Genomic DNA, 20,489 nt, shown 5'->3' with positions numbered 1-20,489 from the left:
ATGAATTTTTAAGGGAAAAAACCGAGATTTTTTTGATTTTTTCATCAAGATACCAGGTTGAGCGACGTTTATCCTTCAATAATGACGATTTTCAACGGACATTTGTTCATTTTGTCAAAATGAAAATTCCATCCCCGAAAAGTCACTCCTGGTCGAAATTAATCCAACAAAATGCCGCCCCCAACCCTTCGCGATAGGATACAGAGGAACGCGTCCACCACCTACAACCTGACGAAATTTCAGCCCCATCTCAAGTACTGCACCCTGAATTTGAACTCGAAGACCTCCATCGAATATGTGTGCTACACCTACGAGGTCTGCTGTCTGCAGGGCTGCTGCGCAGGCTACTCCATGAGGAACGTGCAGTCCTGGCAGTTTTGGTGAGGGTGAGAATGGTCGGTTTCCAAAGTTGAGACTTCTGAATGATTGCAGGAGCCCCGTGGTGTTCTTCGTCGTCCTTGTTTACTTCCTGTCGCAGTTTTGCATGGGCGCTGAGAAGCGGAGGAACAATCAGCATCACCAGATCGTTCACCAGCACAATAGGAGACGCTGTTTCGCCCAGAATTTAGCCCCCACGTCCCATCAGCCCGTTCAGAACGAAATCGAGAACGTTAACGTTGATCAGTTTTTAGAGCAGTTGATTCAAGAGTACAGAATCAGTAAGTTTGGGCCAGGTTTCGGTTCAAATTCCGTTTTTTACACTTGAAATTTAAATCCGATACACGTAGCGACATCTATGGAAAGCTGACTGAACTAACCGACTTTTCTTACTCGTAAATGTTGGAAACGTTAGATCGTGGAGAAAAATCGTCATTATTCTTTTAAATTTGCGTTTTAAATTCTTCTCATTACGCGTCCAGTGACTCGACGAGTGTTAAATGAAGTCGCCGAAAGAATTTTCATCATCGAGTGTCGATAACTTCAAACAGAATCAGGTAGATGGCAGCAGGCAATCGTTACATAAAAATCCACGTTTTTCACGAAAATTTTATGATACAGCTAGTCTAACGATTAGGAAAACGTTTTATGTTCGCAACTCATCATTATTTATCGCATTTTATCCACATCATTAGGAGATACGCCTAATTAATCCGATCCGATAAATTGGTGGATGCGTTAACACTTGACATTACTACCTCATCTTATAAAATGAATCAAATTGATGAGAAAGAACTTTTCAACGGCAGTACTCTGATTTTTTCATCAGGATATCCAGATATAGAGTGTCCTGTAGATAGCAGCGTTTGTTCGCTCAATGTTCCGAAACCCAACGGACTCCCCTGCTACGATGAGGCCCTCTTCATGCCCAAGCCTCAAAAACCATCAACGAATTCAAGAGCTAATGGAAATGACGGTCAGAACCAGAGTGAAGAGGTCCAAAATGAGGAATCTCTGCCAACTTACGAGAACGCAACAAGTCGATGAACAGAATTCCCATTTTTTAAAATAGTTATTTGTAGGAACTCATTGAACAGATTTGATTAATAAATTGTGAAAATTCAAGCTCGTCACTGCTGGGAAATGAGAGTTTTGTGAAAGAATAAATTTCTTTATTGAATCCTGTCGTTACAGTCATAAAGAAAATATACCCATTATATATTTCAACATATAAATCGAATTAAAATAAATAAATTTGAGCGTGCAACTCACGATAAATATACGAACCACCTCATTTTGGGAGAGTTAAATTACATATAAATATACATCTTTTAGAACTTCTCCAAGTCGCAGAACTCCCGAAAAAACTTTCAAAATATATCACTTCTGTAATTTGTTAGTACTTTTAAAATCAAATGTTTTCGAAACTGATAGGTAATCGGACGACCTTCAACTCTTTAAACCATCAGAACTTATAAAATATTGACCATGAAACTCTAAGTATACGATTTAAAATGGACTTCGATAAAGCCTGGAGCCTAAGCTAGAAGTGCTCTGATTTCGTTGTTCTCTGCCGACTCGTAGTAAGATTTGCCATCTGGGGCCACGCCATCCTTTTTGGCACCCTTGTCAAGAAGAAGCCTTACGCAATCTGTATGTCCCTCCCATATAGCAGCCAAAATTGGGGTAATACCATGTTTATCTGTGGACTGAAAAAAAATTTAATATTCACAAACTCCTTATATGGAAGAGTTTGAGCATTCAGAATCTCATTCCATACATAAAACAATGAAACCAGACAACAGTTAATCAGCTCAACATACCATAACTAATTAGAAAATTACAAATGCAAAGATAGCTAAGGTTATCTCAAAAATTCATCAAATTTACAAAACTTACGTTCACATTAGCTCCTACAGAAATGAGATATTCTATAACGTCCTTCTGTCCATAATCTGCGGCATAGTGGATTGGGGGCCTACCGTCAATTTGCTCATTCAAATTTATAGCCTGAAAATGAAAAACTAGCTATGATTCACTCCCTTTTGATGCGTTTTTCACTAGAAACCTTTTTCTCAACGATGTCTTTCACTTGGTCCAAGTCACCGTTTTTAATTCCCCATACCAGTTCACTCATTTTTGCTGTGCCTGAGTGGAAAACTAGTTTTCCCAATATGTTTTTTCCGGATATTCTAACAGATTGTCTGAAAATCTGACTGCTTTGCGAAAGTAAACCAGAGAAAGTGGTTTCCACAGAATTGCTTTCATGGCAAATGGTATGGGCATCCACTTTTTATTCATAGTCTTTATTATGCTGAAAAATTAACAAGTAATCAAAAAAATACTTACAAACTTACCTTTGCATTTATTGCTAAGCTCTGAATTGATTTTTTTTTGTATATGAGTGTTCTGTGTTGCAGATCACAAATAAATTAAATTCTTTCGAGTTCTGTGGTGCCGAGTACAGAGTAATCTTACATAGAGAAAGGGAAAGAGGTCTCTGTAAGATGTCTCTGTAATCTTATAGGTTTTGTTTAATATTTTTATTCAGTGAACTCAAAAAAGTGCAGTTTTTATAAGTGTTGAAAATTATTGTTATTATTATTGCTGGAAGGTATTATCAAAGATTCCTCATTGTTCTTACTGCTTGAAATAAGTGAAACGTCGATATTATGGAACTCCAGATTTAATTTTCCCCATGGATTTTCTCAAGTAATAATGGATTGAAATGAACTTCTCTGCAAAAATACAGAAAGGGGCATGAACAATATTTCAAGTGGAGAGTAAGTGTGTTCCTCTATCATTCCTTACATCTACTTGACTCAGAAAGCTGGATTCGTTTTAGTGCTGATTGTGGAGTGAAGTTAGAAGTTTCAGAAGATGTTGATGTAGAAGAGGTGCATGACCGAAATAATACATAATCAAGAATGAACACAATAGGTCCAGTAGCTCACCTTCCAGAATTGATCAAGATAAAACCATGTTTATTTCTACGACCTAACCTAACCTAACGAATCGAAAGAGTAGCCTTGACAAGCATATAAGATGTGTTCATTCCAAAATCAAAGATCGTAAGTGTGACTTATGTAATTATGCTACCAACAATAAGGGTAACCTGGATAGACATGTGAAAACTAATCATTTGTATATTATGACCCACAAGTGCCACTTCTGTGATTATGGCACGAGTGATAAAAGCCAATTGAGGAATCATATAAAATCTGTCCATATGAACATAAAGGAGTATGAATATCATTCGTGTAAGTATGCTACATGTTTAAAGCCAGACCTAAAGAGGCATATCGAAACGATTCATCAGAAGTTGAAAAAACACAAGTGTCAGTTATGTGAGTTTGATACAAATCACTTAAGTTACCTGAAATGCCATGAAAATAATGCTCATTTGAATAAAGTATGACTGGTATGATATTTTGAATTTAAAAAAATCTATATAGTTAACTTTTTATGTAAAATATTCATACACAATAAATATTGTGAGAAGTTATGATTAGATTGATTGAAATCCTGGAAAAGATCCAAAATATTTTCAAATAATATGATAATAATTGATACAGTTACTTGCTAAGATTATATTTTTCATATAGCTGAAAAAATCTTGACGAATTCCTAATTACGACTATGGTGAAGCACCAAAGAAAGAAGAAAATGAAAAATTTACTCTTTGGTTGCAATCATAGATCAAAATTATTTTTTCTATGGTTGCAATGACTAACCTCTAAAAAATTTATTTAAAGATTTAAAAAGGCGATAATTAATAACAATATAAAAGTATACAATTATCGTTCTATCCTGACGAACTGCAAATCCTAGAAAGCAATGTCTTCCGGTTTAGATACTTTTGTTAACCGTATCCTTCCAATTAGCTCTTTAAACATTGATTGGAATATATTTTATTCAAACTTTCCTTAACATTTCCTGTAGATACTGTTTCAATCATAACATCAGATGGTAGAAATTTCATTGTGAGTATGCATTCTTCGGGATTTGTCAAAAATTCAATCTAACACTTTTAGGGTACTCTGAAAGGCTTCGATCAAACAATAAACATAATTTTGGACGAATCTCATGAACGAGTATACTCTACTTCTTCAGGGGTTGAACAAGTAATGCTTGGACTACATATCATAAGAGGTGATAATGTGTAAGCAGATACTCTCATTTTCAATTTTCTCAACGAGCTCATATAATCCGTTTTAGGGCGATCATTGGATTGATAGATGAAGATATAGACAATCGACTGAACTTTGCCAATATAAAAGCAGAACCTCTTAATGCAGTGGTGCATTAATTTAAAAGTTTCAGATATTTTGGTGATTTCTGAACTTGTACGATTAGATTAAAAGAAATGAGAAGAAATTGTCGAATTTATTCATAACCTTTATAATTTTTTATCAATTAGAATGAATTTTTTGTTCATTTCCTAATTCTAAATATTAAAATCGATAGTAAATTAATAATTATTGAAAATTATGAATTTAACTGCAAAATTTCTGGACTCTCTATGGTCGAGAATATTGAGCACAGAACACACACAATTATGATACTTTATGACCATTGAACTCTATGGTAACCATAGAGTTCAATATTTATGGCAAAGATTATAGAGTAGAGTACTCAGAGTGCTCTATAATCTTTGCTTTTTGCATTGAACTCTATGGTCCCATAGAGTTCTATGGCTTTATTATGATGAGTTAATTCTGTGATTGTCCTTGAGTTTGACACTTCGGGTTCAACTTAACCACAAATTTAATCTGGTTCATTTTCTATTCAAAACATCCGATAATTTTTAAAATAAGATTACTTGTGGTATTGAAAGTTTGAATGAGAAACTCAAAACTGTGGATTATCGTTTATGAATCCTATAATTCCCCAGAAAAATGACCCAAACCAACTGTTCGCCTACGAAACGAACGACGTCACCTTCTTTCTAACCGTAAAACCATATCGGAAAATGTAGTTTCCGCATTATTCCTATTATTCATAAACTCAACGCCGTGATAAATCTGCAGTATGTTGATCAGGTGCGGAAGACTGAAAAAATCACATACGAGAATACTGGTTGTTTCGTCTTTGATACTCTGGCTCATTGTTTACATCAAATTCTTCAAAACCAAAATTCTCGACGAAAACGATGAAACAGTTGCGCTCCTATCCGGTAGATATGAGAGTATTTTACAAGGATACGAATCGAAGATCATCCCAGGTTTGGGGGATGAAGGAGAACCGGCTTATTTGGAAGGAGAGGATAAGAAGTACGGTGAGAAATCGTTGAACATTTTCGCTTTGAACACAGTCCTGAGCGATCGAATGCCTTTGGATAGAAAACTGAGAGACCCAAGAAGCCCAAGGTAGCCAGTTTTTTAAGTTAATCCAGTAGATTCCACAATAATTTTTTTTCAGATGCAAAGAATTCTCTTACAACCCCAAATTGAAAGCTTCTATCATAATTATATTTTATAATGAACTACTATCGGTAGTTCTTCGTACTGTATGGAGTGTCATTTTACAAACGCCCCAGCATTTACTACAGGAAATTATACTAGTTGACGACTGTAGCACGACAGGTTAGTGTTTAGTATGTTCGATGATTTTTTTTCTACACCTTTAATTTGTAGAACCTTTGAAGGATCTCCTTGACTACTACATTTTAACAAGACTGAAAGACCAAAACATAAAAGTAGTTCGCCTTTCGAGTAGGATGGGACTTATAAGGGCTCGTTTACAAGGAGCTCGTGTAGCCACTGGAGACGTTCTAGTTTTTCTTGACTCTCACTGCGAGGCTACGAAACAATGGTTGGAACCTTTATTATCTAGGATCGAAGAAGATAAAACAGCAGTATTGGTCCCTATCATCGATGTTATAGAAGCTAATACTTTCGCTTATTCCACAAATGGTAAGTTTTTAAATTCGTCTTATAATTGAGACTATTAAATTCAATTTGTGATAGGTGAAACAAGCTTTCAAGTGGGTGGATTTTCTTGGTCGGGACACTTCACTTGGATAGATATCCAGAAGGAGGAAGATAAAGACACTTTGAGGCCTGTTAGGTCTCCGACAATGGCTGGGGGACTTTTTGCCATAGACCGTAACTATTTCTGGGATATCGGCTCATACGATGAGCAAATGGATGGATGGGGTGGTGAAAACCTGGAGATGTCTTTCCGTATCTGGCAGTGCGGGGGAAAATTAGAAACGGTAACAAGTTTTTTGATCTTTGGTATTTTTTTTCAATCTTTATTTTGTAGGTGCCTTGTTCGAGAGTGGGACATGTTTTTAGGGATTTCCATCCTTATTCTTTCCCTGATAACAAGGATACCCATGGTATTAACACGGCAAGGTTGGTGGAAGTTTGGATGGACGACTACAAGAGATTTTTTTATATGTTCGAACCGTCTCTGGAGAACAATCCTGTGATAGGCGATTTGACGCATCGCAAGCAGCTTCGGCAGAAATTGCGATGCAAGAGTTTCAAGTGGTACTTGGATAATATTTATCCGGAGAAATTTGTGCCGGACGAGAACGTCTTGGCTTACGGCCAAGTTAGGAATAGAGAAGAGTATTGTCTGGACGATTTGCAACTGGCAGAAGGTTAGTTGAACGTTTAAAAAATTCGATATAAAAGCCAAAACTTTCATTTTTAGGCAAGGTTGGACCTCTTGGACTGTACGTTTGTCATCCGAACATCGCCATGTCCCAGTATTTCTCCTTGAGCTCGAAGGGGGAACTCCGGAAGGAGAATTTTTGCGCTGAGGTCCACAACCAGCGTTCGGTACAGCTGACGGAGTGTCACGGTCACAAAAGGAACCAATACTGGACATATTTCTCGAACGGTACAATTTATCATCCGTCTACCAGGAAATGTCTGACGAGCTTCGAGGTTGAGCCTGGGAAGGGGCTCTTGGTCGAGAAATGCAAGCGGTCCAAGTATCAGATCTGGAAGTTTACGCATTCGAACCAAACATTGGGGGGAAAGAACGAAAAGCTGATAGAGGATGTTAACGTTTATTACTGAAGGTTTTTTTATCAAATATTTGTTTTTCGTTGGGGATTACTCGAATTTTTGCATCACTATTTTAATTTTGTCTTTTTCTTCACATTTTATACTAATTTTTTTGTGAATTCTTCACAAGAACCAAAGAAAAGTGGCGAGACAAGTATAATTTCTTCCTTTTCTTCATTCACTGTGATAAAAAACTTTGTACTGAAATGGAGCTCACTATACAGGTAAATATTTTTCGATTTGATGCATGCATAATCTCTAATTACATAAAGAGTTGCGTATTCTACTTCTACTATGGGATTTTTATTGAAGTTTATATAAAACTTATGAATGAGATATATTTTTCACTCTCGACGTAACTTGAAATCACTGTTGACTATATTTCTGAAATCTTGGATTTCATTGTTATCGTGGTGTATATTTTATAGTCATTTATGCATACGGATCACTCTTGAATGTTTTCATTAGGTGTTTCCTACCATTATATCATTTTTCTATATTGTTATACGAGATGTGTTTGAATAAATGAAGAATCTATTTTTATTTGGTGTTTTTGTTTCGTCTGTGGCTTATTTATGTGGAAGATTTGAGGTGAGGTTGAAAAATGGTGTTTAAACCCTTGGGATATTCATTTTATTTTGTGATCAGAATGAATAATCAAAGCTTTCGGTGATGATTGGCTGTATGATACTTGCGTTTTTTTTCGATCGGAATCAAAAATCGAAGTTTTAGATATTGAAGTGCCGTACATGTTTTCTGGATAATTCGAGGTCCCTGATTTCAAATTTGAACTTAGTTTCTTCATATAACAAATAGTCTGCCATTTAAACACTTTGAAATATGTCAATTCTTGGATGAAATTTCCACAAATTCTTTTGCTCCGCCATCTGGTTCGATTTCAACGAACATCCACTAAGTCATTACAGTGGTCTTTGCACTTTATAGTAGAAACCTGTCTCTCCCGCAGAACAGTTTTCTACTTGGGCTGTAATAGAAAACTGTAATGAGTTGGACTATGTTCGTTAAACACCTAGTAGGTGGCGCCACAATAGAATTTATGGGCATTGAATATGATGTGTTGCCTATGCCGACATTTTCAAGGCGCTTTTCACTTTTGTCGATTTTTCGTCTAGAATGGAAAAAGCTGTATTCATATTGAAGTGCCGTACACATTTTCTTGATAATTCAAGGTCTCTGATTCCAAATCTGAGCTCAATTTTGACGAAAAAAATTTATTTCGGCTGCTAGGGCCTACCAAAAATTCAGCCTTTCAAAGGGGCGTAAAACGAAAAATAATTCACTTGAAGAAGAACCGAAGGCAGTTTCTGATAGAGATGAGCCTAATTTAACTTTATTCTGAATTTCAAGACGATACGAAAAAAAAAGCATTTTCGGCCAAAATTTTTCATGATGTATAGTCTTGCGTTTTTTTTGATCGGAATCAAAAATCGAAGTTTTAGATATTGAAGTGCCGTACATGTTTTCTGGATAATTTGAGGTCCCTGATTCCAAATCTGAACTCAGTTTTGGAGAAAAAAATTTATTTCGTCTGCTATGGCCTACCAAAGTTGCAGCCCTTCAAAGGGGCGTAAAACGAAAAATAATTCACTTGAAGAGGAACCGATTGCAGTTTCGGATAGAGAAGAGCCTAATTAAACTATATTTCGAATTTCAAGACGATACGAAAAAAAAAGCATTTTCGGCCAAAATTTTTCATGATGTATAGTCTTGCGTTTTTTTCGATCGGAATCAAAAATCGAAGTTTTAGATATTGACGTGCCGTACATGTTTTCTGGATAATTCGAGGTCCCTGATTCCAAATCTGAGCTCAGTTTTGACGAAAAAAAATTATTTCGGCTGCTAGGGCCTTTCAAAGTTGAGGCCCTTCAAAGGGGCGTAAAACGAAAAATAATTCACTTGAAGAAGAACCTATTGCAGTTTCGGATAGAGAAGAGCCTAATTAAACTATATTTCGAATTTCAAGACGATACGAAAAAAAGCATTTTCGGCCAAAATTTCTCATCATGGATTGAAAATCATTATAATATATTGTTTCTAGTCATAATGGAATATTTTCAAAAATGTCTGAAGAAAAATGAACTTTTAATCCTTGATCCAGATTGAGTTGGATTGAAGATCAATTGGTCAGATATGTCTCTAGTCATGACGCAATATTTTCAAGAATGTCTAAAGGAAAACCTTCTCTTTTCATCTTTGCGTCTTGGGTTTTTTTGCATCGGAATCAAAAATTGAAGTTTTAAATATTGAAGTGCCGTACAGTTTTTCTGGATAATTCGAGGTCCCTGATTCCAAATCTGAGCTCAGTTTCGACGAAAAAAATTTATTTCGGCTCCTAGGGCCTACCAAAATTTCAGCCCTTCAAAAGGGCGTAAAACGAAAAATAATTCACTTGAAGAAGAACCGAAGGCAGTTTCTGATAGAGAAGAGCCTAATTGAACTACATTCTGAATTTCAAGACGATACGAAAAAAAAAATATTTCGGCTGCTAGGGCCTACCAAATTTTCAGCCTTCAAAGGGGCGTAAAACGAAAAATAATTCACTTGAAGAAGAACCGAAGGCAGTTTCGGGTAGAGAATAGCCTAATTAATCTATATTTTCAATTTCAAGACGATACGAAAAAAAAAGCATTTTCGGCCAAAATTTTTCATGATGTATAGCCTTGCGTTTTTTTCGATCGGGATCAAAAATCCAACTTTTAGATATTGGAGTGCCGTACATGTTTTCTGGATAATTTGAGGTCCCTGATTCCAAATCTGAGCTCATTTTTGACGAAAAAAAATTATTTCGGCTGCTAGGGCCTTTCAAAGTTGAGGCCCTTCAAAGGGGCGTAAAACGAAAAATAATCCACTTGAAGAAGAACCGATTGCAGTTTCTGATAGAGAAGAGCCTAATTAAACTATATTTCTAATTTCAAGACGATATGAAAAAAAAAGCATTCTCGGCCAAAATTTTTCATCATGGATTGAAGATCATAATAATAGATTGTTTCTAGTCATAAGGGAATATTTTCAATAATGTCTGAAGAAAGATGTGCTTTTAATCCTTGATCCAGATTGCGTTAGATTGAAGATCAATTGTCCGATATGTCTCTAGTCATGGCGCAATATTTTCAAGAATGTCTAAAGGAAAACTTTTCTTTTTTCATCTTTGCGTCTTGCGTTTTTTAGATTGGAATCAATAATCGAAGTTTCAGACCCAACAAACACAATATACAGCAACTGTACAAATACTGCACTACAAATGCCACCAGAATGCAGCACAGAGATTGCTGTACTGAAACTGCACAGTTTCTGTATTGATAATTCTGCATTTTCAAAACGCAGTTTTTGATGTACAGTAACTGCACAGTTTCTGTATTCATAATTCTGCATTTTCAAAATGCAGTTTGTGATGTACAGTGACTGCATAGTTTCTGTATTGATAATTCTGCATTTTTAAAACGCAGTTTTTGATGTACAGAAACTGCACAGTTTCTGTATTCATAATTCTGCATTTTCAAAATGCAGTTTGTGATGTACAGTGACTGCATAGTTTCTGTATTGATTATTCTGCATTTTCAAAACGCAGTTTTTGATGTACAGTGCCTGCATAGTTTCTGTATTGATAATTCTGCATTTTCAAAATGCAGTTTGTGATGTACAGTGACTGCATAGTTTCTGTATTGATAATTCTGCATTTTCAAAACGCAGTTCTTGATGTACAGTAACTGCACAGTTTCTGTATTGATAATTCTGCATTTTCAAAATGCAGTTTGTGATGTACAGTGACTGCATAGTTTCTGTATTGATTATTCTGCATTTTCAAAACGCAGTTTTTGATATACAGTGACTGCACAGTTTCTGTATTTGCAATTCTTGATTTCAAAAATGGAGTATTTGATATAGAGTTAATAATAGAATCTAGAATAATAATTCATAGGAATTCCTAAAACTTAAACATATACCTTCTTCAAGAAGTTGAAAATTCGATTATGAAGGTTAATGAGACATTTCATAAACAGATTTAATTCAATAATTGAAGACTCCGTTCATTACCAAAATATGGATTATACCCATGATAGAAGAATACTTAATCGCACCATGGTGGTACCAGAATTAGCCAAATGATGGCATCACTGCTCTTGACGGTTGCGATCACAGGGTAGCATACACGTCTATTGCGGTGCAGCATACGCCAAACGATGGCGCCACCGGCGACGCATTACTCTATGTCCTCTATGTAACCAGCGTTTATAGAAGGCACGATCTACGCTGCCTCGACGATTGTCGTAGCTAACTCCTACGGTTCATTAATCTCCACCCCTAAGAGTAGGCTATGTCTCAATTAGCGTGAAGTCACCTTTGCGCTTACCGCAAAAATACTAAGTGAAATTGAAAATTTCTGATTTGCAGAATAGATTTTCTGTTTATAACTAGGAAACTTCTCTAATAGAATATTGTTTCGTAATTGCAAGTTTCGAAATAGTTTTTACACAGTGACTGCTACATTTAAAGTGCAGCTACTGTATAGTTTGAGCACAGTGTCTATTGTATATAAAATACAGCTTGCTGTACAGTTCTTGCGTGAACAAACTGCATATAAAACACAGCTAACTGTACAGTATTTGCACAGTGACCACTGCATTTAAAGTACAACTTGCTGTACAGTTTTAGCACGTCACTGCTGCATTTGAATTGCAGCTTGCTGTACCGTGGATTGCGATGCCATCGCTGTTTTTGAAGTGCAGCTGTGGCTGTATGTCGAATGCAGTTTGTACTGTACAGTAACTGCAAAGTCCACCTGGACATATACGGTCCTTTTTTGTGCAGTTATTGCATTACCGTAACTGCAGTCAATTGAAGCAACGAAGTACAGTTTTTGTACAGTGACTGCATTTCAGTGTTTGCTGGGGATATTGGAGTGCCGTACATGTATTCTGTATGATTCGAGGCCCCTGATTCCAAATCTGAGCTCAGTTTTGAAGAAAAAAATTTATTTCGGCTGCTATGGCCCTTCAAAGTTGTGGCCCTTCAAAGAGGCGTTAAACGAAAAATAATTCACTTGAAGAAGAACCGCTTGCAGTTTCGGGTAGAGAATAGTCTATTTAAACTATATTTTCAATTTCAAGACGATACGAAAAAAAAAGCATTTCCGGCCAAAATTTTTCATTATGTATAGTCTTGCGTTTTTTTCGATCGGAATCAAAAATCCAACTTTTAGATATTGAAGTGCCGTACATGTTTTCTGGATAATTCGAGGTCTCTGATTCCAAATCTGAGCTCAGTTTTGACGAAAAAAATTTATTCCGGCTGCTAGGGCCCACCAAAGTTTCAGCCCTTCAAAGGGGCGTAAAACGAAAAATAATACACTTGAAGAAGAACCGAAGGCAGTTTCGGATAGAGAAGAGCCTAATTGAACTATATTTTCAATTTCAAGACGATACGAAAAAAAAAGCATTTTGGGCCAAAATTTTTCATGATGTATAGTCTTGCGTTTTTTTCGATCGGAATCAAAAATCCAACTTTTAGATATTGAAGAGCCGTACATGTTTTCTAGATAATTCGAGCTCCCTGATTCCAAATCTGAACTCAGTTTTGACAAAAAAAAATTATTGCGGCTGCTACGACCTTTCAAAGTTGGGGCCTTCAAGGCGGCGTAAAACGAAAAATAATTCACTTGAAGAAGAACCGAAGGCAGTTTCTGATAGAAAAGAGCCTCATTAAACTACATTTTCAAGACGATACGAAAAAAAAGTAATTTCGGCCTCTTTTTTCATCTTTGATCCAACTGAACTTGGATGGCATCACCTGCACCTGCACTTCACTGCAAATCAAAGATTATAGACTAAGGTTAATTTATGCAGGATAATATGTCTTATTGGAGACTGAAAGATGAGTAAACATATTAGAATGGCCTGCTTGTTTCCACGACCTCAATACGATGGAACAGATGAATGAGTGCTGACCATACCGCCACCGGTGCCGATCTGCTGAATTTTATCACAGCATACCGGTTCGGTGACGGTCTGGACTAAAACTCTTACTCCAATATTTATGAATGCACCTGGAATTTCAAGATATAGATCGAATTGATATATGTATACATAGTGGGAAAGATTCATAAGTCGGGTAAATTTTTTGATACGTTCCACTGAAAAACAGGTATAAAGAGTGAAGCATAGCAGCCAAAATAATTTTTTTTTACAGGTGCCAATCACGTTGATGGAAATTCGCTAGTGCTGCCCAATAAAGAAGAAAGAAACTGCCCACAAGAAGTCAGAAGTCATTCAGTTATATAACACTCCCTTCTATTTTTGATATAAACATGTATATTCATTGATATTCATGTCAAAAATTCATTTACACCACTATTTTTTCACTTATTCTATGACAAAAACTGTATAACTTTACGAAATAAAGAAAGAAATTGAAAAAACGAGTGTTTTATTCCTTAAAAACACCCCACTAATGACTAGAGTTCGAAAAACGAGTAAAATACAGTCGTCCTGAAAATTCAGAAATAGGCAACACACAATACACCAACCGTGCATGTTTGGTTGCCTACCCCACGTATCAGGCGCTGCTCCGGATACCTCCTCGCTCTCTTGTGATCCTAATACAAAATCCAAATTTTCGGAGTTTCATGACCCAAGAATGATACAAAAGTTGAATTTTGTATTAGGATCACAGGAGAGCGAGGAGGTATCCGGAGCAGCGCCTGATACGTGGGGTAGGCAACCAAGCATACACGGTTGGTGTATTGTGTGTTGCCTATTTCCGAATTTTTAAGGGGCCGCCTGATATTCCGGATACCTCCTCTCTTTCCTGTGATCCTGATACAAAATCTGATTTTTGTGTAATTCTCGAGGTACAAATCTTCGAATTTTTCGATTTTGTATTAGGATCACAGGAGAGAGAGGAGGTATCCGGAGTAGCGCCTGATTCATGCGGTAGGCAACCAAACATACGTGATGGTGTATTGTGTGTTGCCTATTTCCGAATTTTCAGGGCTTCTCTATTTTTCTCTAGACAAGTTCATTTTTCGAACTCTAGTCATTAGTGGGGTAATTTCAAGAAATAAAACATTCGTTTTTTCAATTTCTTTCTTTATTTCGTAAAATTATACAGTTTTTGTCATAAAAAAAGTGAAAAAATAGTAGTGTAAATGAATTTTTCACATAAAAATCAATGAATATACATGTTTATATCAAAAATAGAAGGGAGTGTTATATAACTGAATGACTTCTGACTTCTTGTGGACAGTTTCTTTCTTCGTTATTGGGCAGCACTAGCGAATTTCCATCAACGTGATTGGCATCTGTAAAATTAAATTTCCTATTAATCATATGATGCCGTACATCTTTTCTGGATAATTCGAGGTCTCTGATTCCAAATCCGAATTCAGTTTCGCTGAAAAAAAATTATTTTGGCTGCTATGGCCTACCAAAGTTGCAGCCCTTCATCAAAGTTCATCAAAGTTCCGACCTTTGAAGATCGGAAATTTGATAGGCCCTAGTAGCCGAAATAATTTTTTTTCGTCAAAACTGAGCTTGGATTTGGAATCAGGGACCTCGAATTATGCAGAAAACATGTAGGGCACTTCAATATCTAAAAGTTGGATTTTTGATTCCGATCGAAAAAAACGCAAGACTATACATCATGAAAAATTTTGGCCGAAAATGCTTTTTTTTTCGTATCGTCTTGAAATTCGAAATATAAATTAATTACGCTATTCTCTATCAGAAACTGCAATCGGTTCTTCTTCAAGTGAATTATTTTTCGTTTTACGCCCCTTCGAAGGCTGAAACTTTGGTAGGCCCTAGCAGCCGAAATAATTTTTTTTCGTCAAAACTGAGTTCAGATTTGGAATCAGGGACCTCGAATTATGCAGAAAACATGTACGGCACTTCAATATCTAAAAGTTGGATTTTTGATTCCGATCGAAAAAAACGCAAGACTATACATCATGAAAATTTTTGGCCTAAAATGCTTTTTTTTTCGTATCGTTTTGAAATTCAGAATATAGATTAATTGAGCTCTTCTCTATCAGAAACTGCAATCCGTTCTTCTTCAAGTGAATTATTTTTCCTTTTACGCCCTCTTGAAGGTATGAAAAATTGTTAGGCCATAACACCCTCCCACCCACACATACACACACCACACACACACACAAACACACCTACCCAACAACCCAACACACACCCCACACAAACACACACACACCAGACTCACACACACACACACACACACACACACACACACACACACTCACCCCATACACAAACGCCACACACACACACCCCACCCCACACAGAGGCACACCACACACGGACACCGCACACACACCCCACACACACACCCACACACACACACACACACACACACACTCACACACACGCACACCACACACACGCACACCACACACACGCACACCACACCCACGCACACCACACCCACGCACAACCCACCCACGCACAACCCACCCACGCACACCACACCCACGCACACCACACCCACGCACAACTTGACCACACACACCACACACACTCGACACTCGACACTCGACACACGACACTCGACACTCGACACCCGACACTTGACACTCGACACTCGACACTCGAAACTCGACACTCGACACTCGACACTTGACACTCGACACTTGACACTCGACACTTGACACTCGACACTTGACACTCGACACTCGACACTCGACACTTGACACTCGACACTCGACACTCGACACTCGACACACGACACTCGACACTCGACACACGACACTCGACACCCGACACTTGACACTCGACACTCGACACTCGACACTCGACACTCGACACTCGACACTCGACACTCGACACTCGACACTCGACACTCGACACTCGACACTCGACACTCGACACTCGACACTTGACACTCGACACTCGACACTTGACACTCGACACTTGACACTCGACACTCGACACTCGACACTTGACACTCGACACTTGACACTCGACACTTGACACTCGACACTCGACACTCGACACTCGACACTCGACACTTGACACTCGACACTCGACACTTGACCCTCGACACTTGACACTCGACACTTGACACTCGACACTCGACACTCGACACTCGACACTTGACACTCGACACTTGACACTCGACACTCGACACTCGACACTTGACACTCGACACTTGACACTCGACACTTGACACTCGACACTCGACACTCGACACTCGACACTCGACACTTGACACTCGACACTCGTTACTCGACACTTGACACTCGACACTCGACACTTGACACTCGACACTTGACACTCGACACTCGACACTTGACACTCGACACTCGACACTCGACACTCGACACTCGACACTCGACGCTCGACACTCGACACTCGACGCTCGAAACACACACCCTGCACCCCCCCACTCACACACGCATACACCCCACACACCCCACAAATCCCTCACACAGACACACACACACACCCCACCACACACACGCCACACACTCGACACTCGACACACTACACAAACGCATCATGAAAAATTTTGGCCGAAAATGCTTTTTTTTTCGTATCGTCTTGAAATTCAGAATATACTTCAATTAGGCTCTTCTCTATCAGAAACTGCCTTCGGTTCTTCTTCAAGTGTATTATTTTTCGTTTTACGCCCCTTTGAAGGGCTGAATTTTTGGTAGGCCATTGCAGCTGAAATAAATTTTTTTCGTCGAAACTGAGCTTAGATTTGGCATCAGAGACCTCGAATTATCAAGAAAATGTGTACGGCACTTCAATATGAATACTACGAAGGCGTAGAAGGGCCACATAATATTTCAAAAATATTTTTCCTTAAATTCCGACTTTGAAGTCGGAATTTAGTTAAATTCCGAGTTCAAAGTCGGAATTCAACAAAATTCCGAGTTCAAAGTCGGAATTTAGTTAAATTCCGAGTTCAAAGTCGGAATTTAGTTAAATTCCGAGTTCAAAGTCGGAATTTAACGAACTCGGAATTTAGTAAATTCCGACTTTGAACTCGGAATTTAGTAAATTCCGACTTTGAACTCGGAATTTAACTAAATTCCGACTTTGAACTCGGAATTTAGTTAAATTCCGACTTCGAACTCCGAATTTTGTTAAATTCCGACTTTGAACTCGGAATTTAACTAAATTCCGACTTCAAAGTCGGAATTTAAGGAAAAATATTTTTAAAATATTATGTGGCCCTTCTACGCCTTCGTAGAATACAGCTTTTTCCATTCTAGACGAAAAATCGACAAAGATGAAAGGCGCCTTGAAAATATCGGCATAGGCAACACATCATATTCAATCTCCATAAATTCTATTGTAGCGCCACCTAGTAGGTGTTTAACGAACATAGACCAACTCATTACAGTTTTCTATTACAGCCGAAGTAGAAAACTGTTTTGCGGGAGAGACAGGTTTCTACTATAAAGGACAAAGAACACTGTAATAAATTAGTGGATGTTCGTTGAAATTGAACCAGATGGCGGAGCAGGAGAATTTTCGTAAATTTCATTCAAGAATGGACAAATTTCAAAGTGTTTAAACGGCAGAACTATTTGTCATATAGCGAAACTGAGTTCAGAGTTGAAATAAGGGACCTCGAATTATCCAAAAAACATGTACGGCACTTCAATCATGAAAATTTTTGGCCGAAAATGCTTTTTTCTTCGTATCGTCTTGATATTGAAAATATAGTTTAATTAGGCTATTCTCTATCAGAAACTGCCTTCGGTTCTTCTTCAAGTGAATTATTTTTCGTTTTACGCCCTTTCGAAGGGCTGCAAATTTGGTAGGCCATGGCAGCCGAAGTTATTTTTTCTCGTCAACACTGAGCTCAGATTCAGAATTAATTATCTCGTATACGGCAGTTCAATATGCAAAACTTCTATTTTTCTTTCGAAAAAGATTATACATCAGGATAAAATCGTGATTGATGACAAAGTATTCATTATTTTTTACGATTTATCCTACATTGAAGATATAACTAGATGCTGTTAATCATTTTTTCTCATTCATTCAGTTCATTTATTGCACATTGATAAGATTAAACTACTAAAACTATTTTAATTAAAACTGGAAGACGTTTGGATGACTAGAATAGAATAATATAATTCATAAAAAGCTTCAATTGATGAGACCATACGGAATGTATTCTCTCTGTGAGTACAAGTCAGAACTTTTATGATCCACTGGGTGTCCATGAAGTAGCTCTGCCATGAAACTGATATATGTTATCGCCAATCTCAAAGTTTCTATTCGGGAAAGTCGTTTTTCATAAGCAAACGTTGGTACCTGAAAAAAGAAACATCAAATCTAGATAACGATAAAACCTCTTCCAGCACTCACCTTTCTTCTTAGCTTATCGAACGCTTCGTTCAAATTGAACATCCTTCTTCTTTCTCTTATATTTGCCGCCCTCCTCTGAGCCAAAGTGGCCACTCTTCTCCTTGGTTTCTTGGTGGACGAGATGGAATTTGGTCCACTTCTTGCCAATCTGTTAGAAACCATACCTCCACATTGTTGGCGGGGCCACACTGTAAAATGGTCAAACGTATCCGACAGATCGAAAAATATTCCAGTGAATTATAATTTACTGTAACTCGATTGACTGACTGTTTTTGGTAGTGACAAATTTTTAACTGTCCCCATCTTTTCGATAGTCAGCGTTCGAGTAGTTTTTCTCTCAATAAAAGTAACCGTAGATGGAAATGTGATACATATTCTGAAAGAGCAACTCTTCTAGTAAGAAATCTGAGAATTTCATCCATCTAGATCTAGGCGCAACCGTTCGTTCTTAACGAATTTTCAACTGACCATCTTTTTTTATTCCGAAAAAATATTTTCCCCCACTGGAACCGCCCATGTATAAGACAGTACTTCACAACTAGCATATATATTATGAAATTGATTCGAATAAAATTTTCACCTAAGTCAGAATTGAAAGCAGCACTTAAGATGTCTGGGTAGTTAGATAGGCCAGCAGAAGGGTGGTTTTGTCCTGTAGCAGCAACTGCTGCAGCACTGAGACAATGGTGTGGATCCCAGAGAGGTCCATATCCAGCAGATATATCGCTTGGTGGATACGAAGGAAAATCTGTACCCTGCACAAGAGAAAAAACATCATTTGTCTTCGGAGCTTTTCTTTAAAAACCCAGAGTTAACTGAGAGAATTTTGCACAGGGTTTATGATTGGAAAAAACCAAAATAAATCAAATATATGATATGATATACTAGTTTTCGCAGATATTTTTATCTTCCTTTGAGATAATTGAATATTTAAAGATTCTTCTTCATATGTCACTGAGTAATCCAATTACAGACAGAATTGTTCAATTCAGTTCAATATCAAAGACGAAGTATTTTTAATTGAACCATTTGATCCATTTCACTTTAAAGATACACTCCAATTGTTTGTAGCAGTTTTATTTAATTGTTAAGTTCAGTTTGACTCTTGAGTTGGTGATATATTTCTTGCGTATTGAACAGGTATTGTTTTGCAGTTTAGAATTCCATAATTTATTGGTTTTTGCTTAGAGAGTTGTGAAGAATTATTTCAGGTCTGATAATATCCACATTTACACTGGAAAATTGTTACAAAAAGGAAATTCTAATCATCAAGAGGTCAAAACTTTTTTTGTGCGTTAAAAAAATTCTAATCAGTTAAGAACTTGAATCTTGTGCATGTATCATAGGATTAAGAAGAATTGGTAAATTTTTCACTCACATTGCTTGGATCCCATGAAGGAGGATCATTCGAGAAAGACATTTTCATCGATAACAGCTATATTTAACAACTTCAACAACGAAAATCAACCACTACATCAAAGATCTTCTCAATACTGGACAGTTTCTTTATTAAATTGTATAATAATCATTTTTCGTTCAGGGTGTTTTCATTGGTGGATGTTCCACAATAGGGGTGGGTTTTATGCATCCCAACCCCCAGTTGTAACCAATAGGGCGACGAAAGCATGTCGCCCTTGGTAAAAGCCATTGTGGACCTTACAAGGGGTGATTTTAGGGGTTGCAATAGCTGATAGTGCTGATATTGACTTTCGAAACATGTTCTGTGAAAATA

General features: G+C 37.3%; 5 protein-coding genes across 5 annotated transcripts; 3 read left to right on the top strand and 2 right to left on the bottom strand.

Moving 5' to 3' along the window:
- The first annotated feature begins 83 nt into the window (after positions 1-83).
- LOC123320573 lies at positions 84-1,503 on the top strand. Its single transcript, XM_044907929.1, has 3 exons — positions 84-380; positions 433-659; positions 1,208-1,503. The coding sequence occupies exons 1-3, from the start codon at positions 172-174 to the stop codon at positions 1,423-1,425; spliced, it is 654 nt and encodes a 217-aa protein (XP_044763864.1). The 5' UTR covers positions 84-171; the 3' UTR covers positions 1,426-1,503.
- Positions 1,504-1,533: 30 nt separating this feature from the next.
- On the bottom strand, positions 1,534-2,618 carry LOC123320574 (myotrophin). Its single transcript, XM_044907930.1, has 3 exons — positions 2,447-2,618; positions 2,278-2,388; positions 1,534-2,087 (listed from the first exon to the last, which is right to left on the bottom strand). The coding sequence occupies exons 1-3, from the start codon at positions 2,513-2,515 to the stop codon at positions 1,917-1,919; spliced, it is 351 nt and encodes a 116-aa protein (XP_044763865.1). The 5' UTR covers positions 2,516-2,618; the 3' UTR covers positions 1,534-1,916.
- A 1,477-nt stretch (positions 2,619-4,095) lies between these two features.
- Positions 4,096-4,755, top strand: LOC123320160 (U6 snRNA-associated Sm-like protein LSm8). The gene is made up of 4 exons (XM_044907361.1): positions 4,096-4,246; positions 4,321-4,361; positions 4,413-4,540; positions 4,597-4,755. Exons 1-4 carry the CDS (start codon positions 4,216-4,218, stop codon positions 4,685-4,687), a joined length of 291 nt encoding a protein of 96 aa, XP_044763296.1. The 5' UTR covers positions 4,096-4,215; the 3' UTR covers positions 4,688-4,755.
- Positions 4,756-5,106: 351 nt separating this feature from the next.
- On the top strand, positions 5,107-7,943 carry LOC123320557 (polypeptide N-acetylgalactosaminyltransferase 1-like). Its single transcript, XM_044907906.1, has 6 exons — positions 5,107-5,747; positions 5,800-5,963; positions 6,015-6,293; positions 6,348-6,595; positions 6,646-6,988; positions 7,042-7,943. Exons 1-6 carry the CDS (start codon positions 5,410-5,412, stop codon positions 7,410-7,412), a joined length of 1,743 nt encoding a protein of 580 aa, XP_044763841.1. The 5' UTR covers positions 5,107-5,409; the 3' UTR covers positions 7,413-7,943.
- A 10,475-nt stretch (positions 7,944-18,418) lies between these two features.
- On the bottom strand, positions 18,419-20,489 carry LOC123320743 (protein Fer3-like). Its single transcript, XM_044908149.1, has 4 exons — positions 20,136-20,489; positions 19,338-19,512; positions 18,758-18,945; positions 18,419-18,703 (listed from the first exon to the last, which is right to left on the bottom strand). Exons 1-4 carry the CDS (start codon positions 20,181-20,183, stop codon positions 18,536-18,538), a joined length of 579 nt encoding a protein of 192 aa, XP_044764084.1. The 5' UTR covers positions 20,184-20,489; the 3' UTR covers positions 18,419-18,535.

The sequence above is a fragment of the Coccinella septempunctata genome, chromosome 9 (assembly GCF_907165205.1).
Source record: "Coccinella septempunctata chromosome 9, icCocSept1.1, whole genome shotgun sequence".
In the NCBI taxonomy this organism is placed as follows: Eukaryota; Metazoa; Arthropoda; class Insecta; order Coleoptera; family Coccinellidae; genus Coccinella; species Coccinella septempunctata.
The sequence above is the reverse complement of the archived record's forward strand: the minus strand, read 5'-3'. Positions and strand labels throughout refer to the sequence as shown.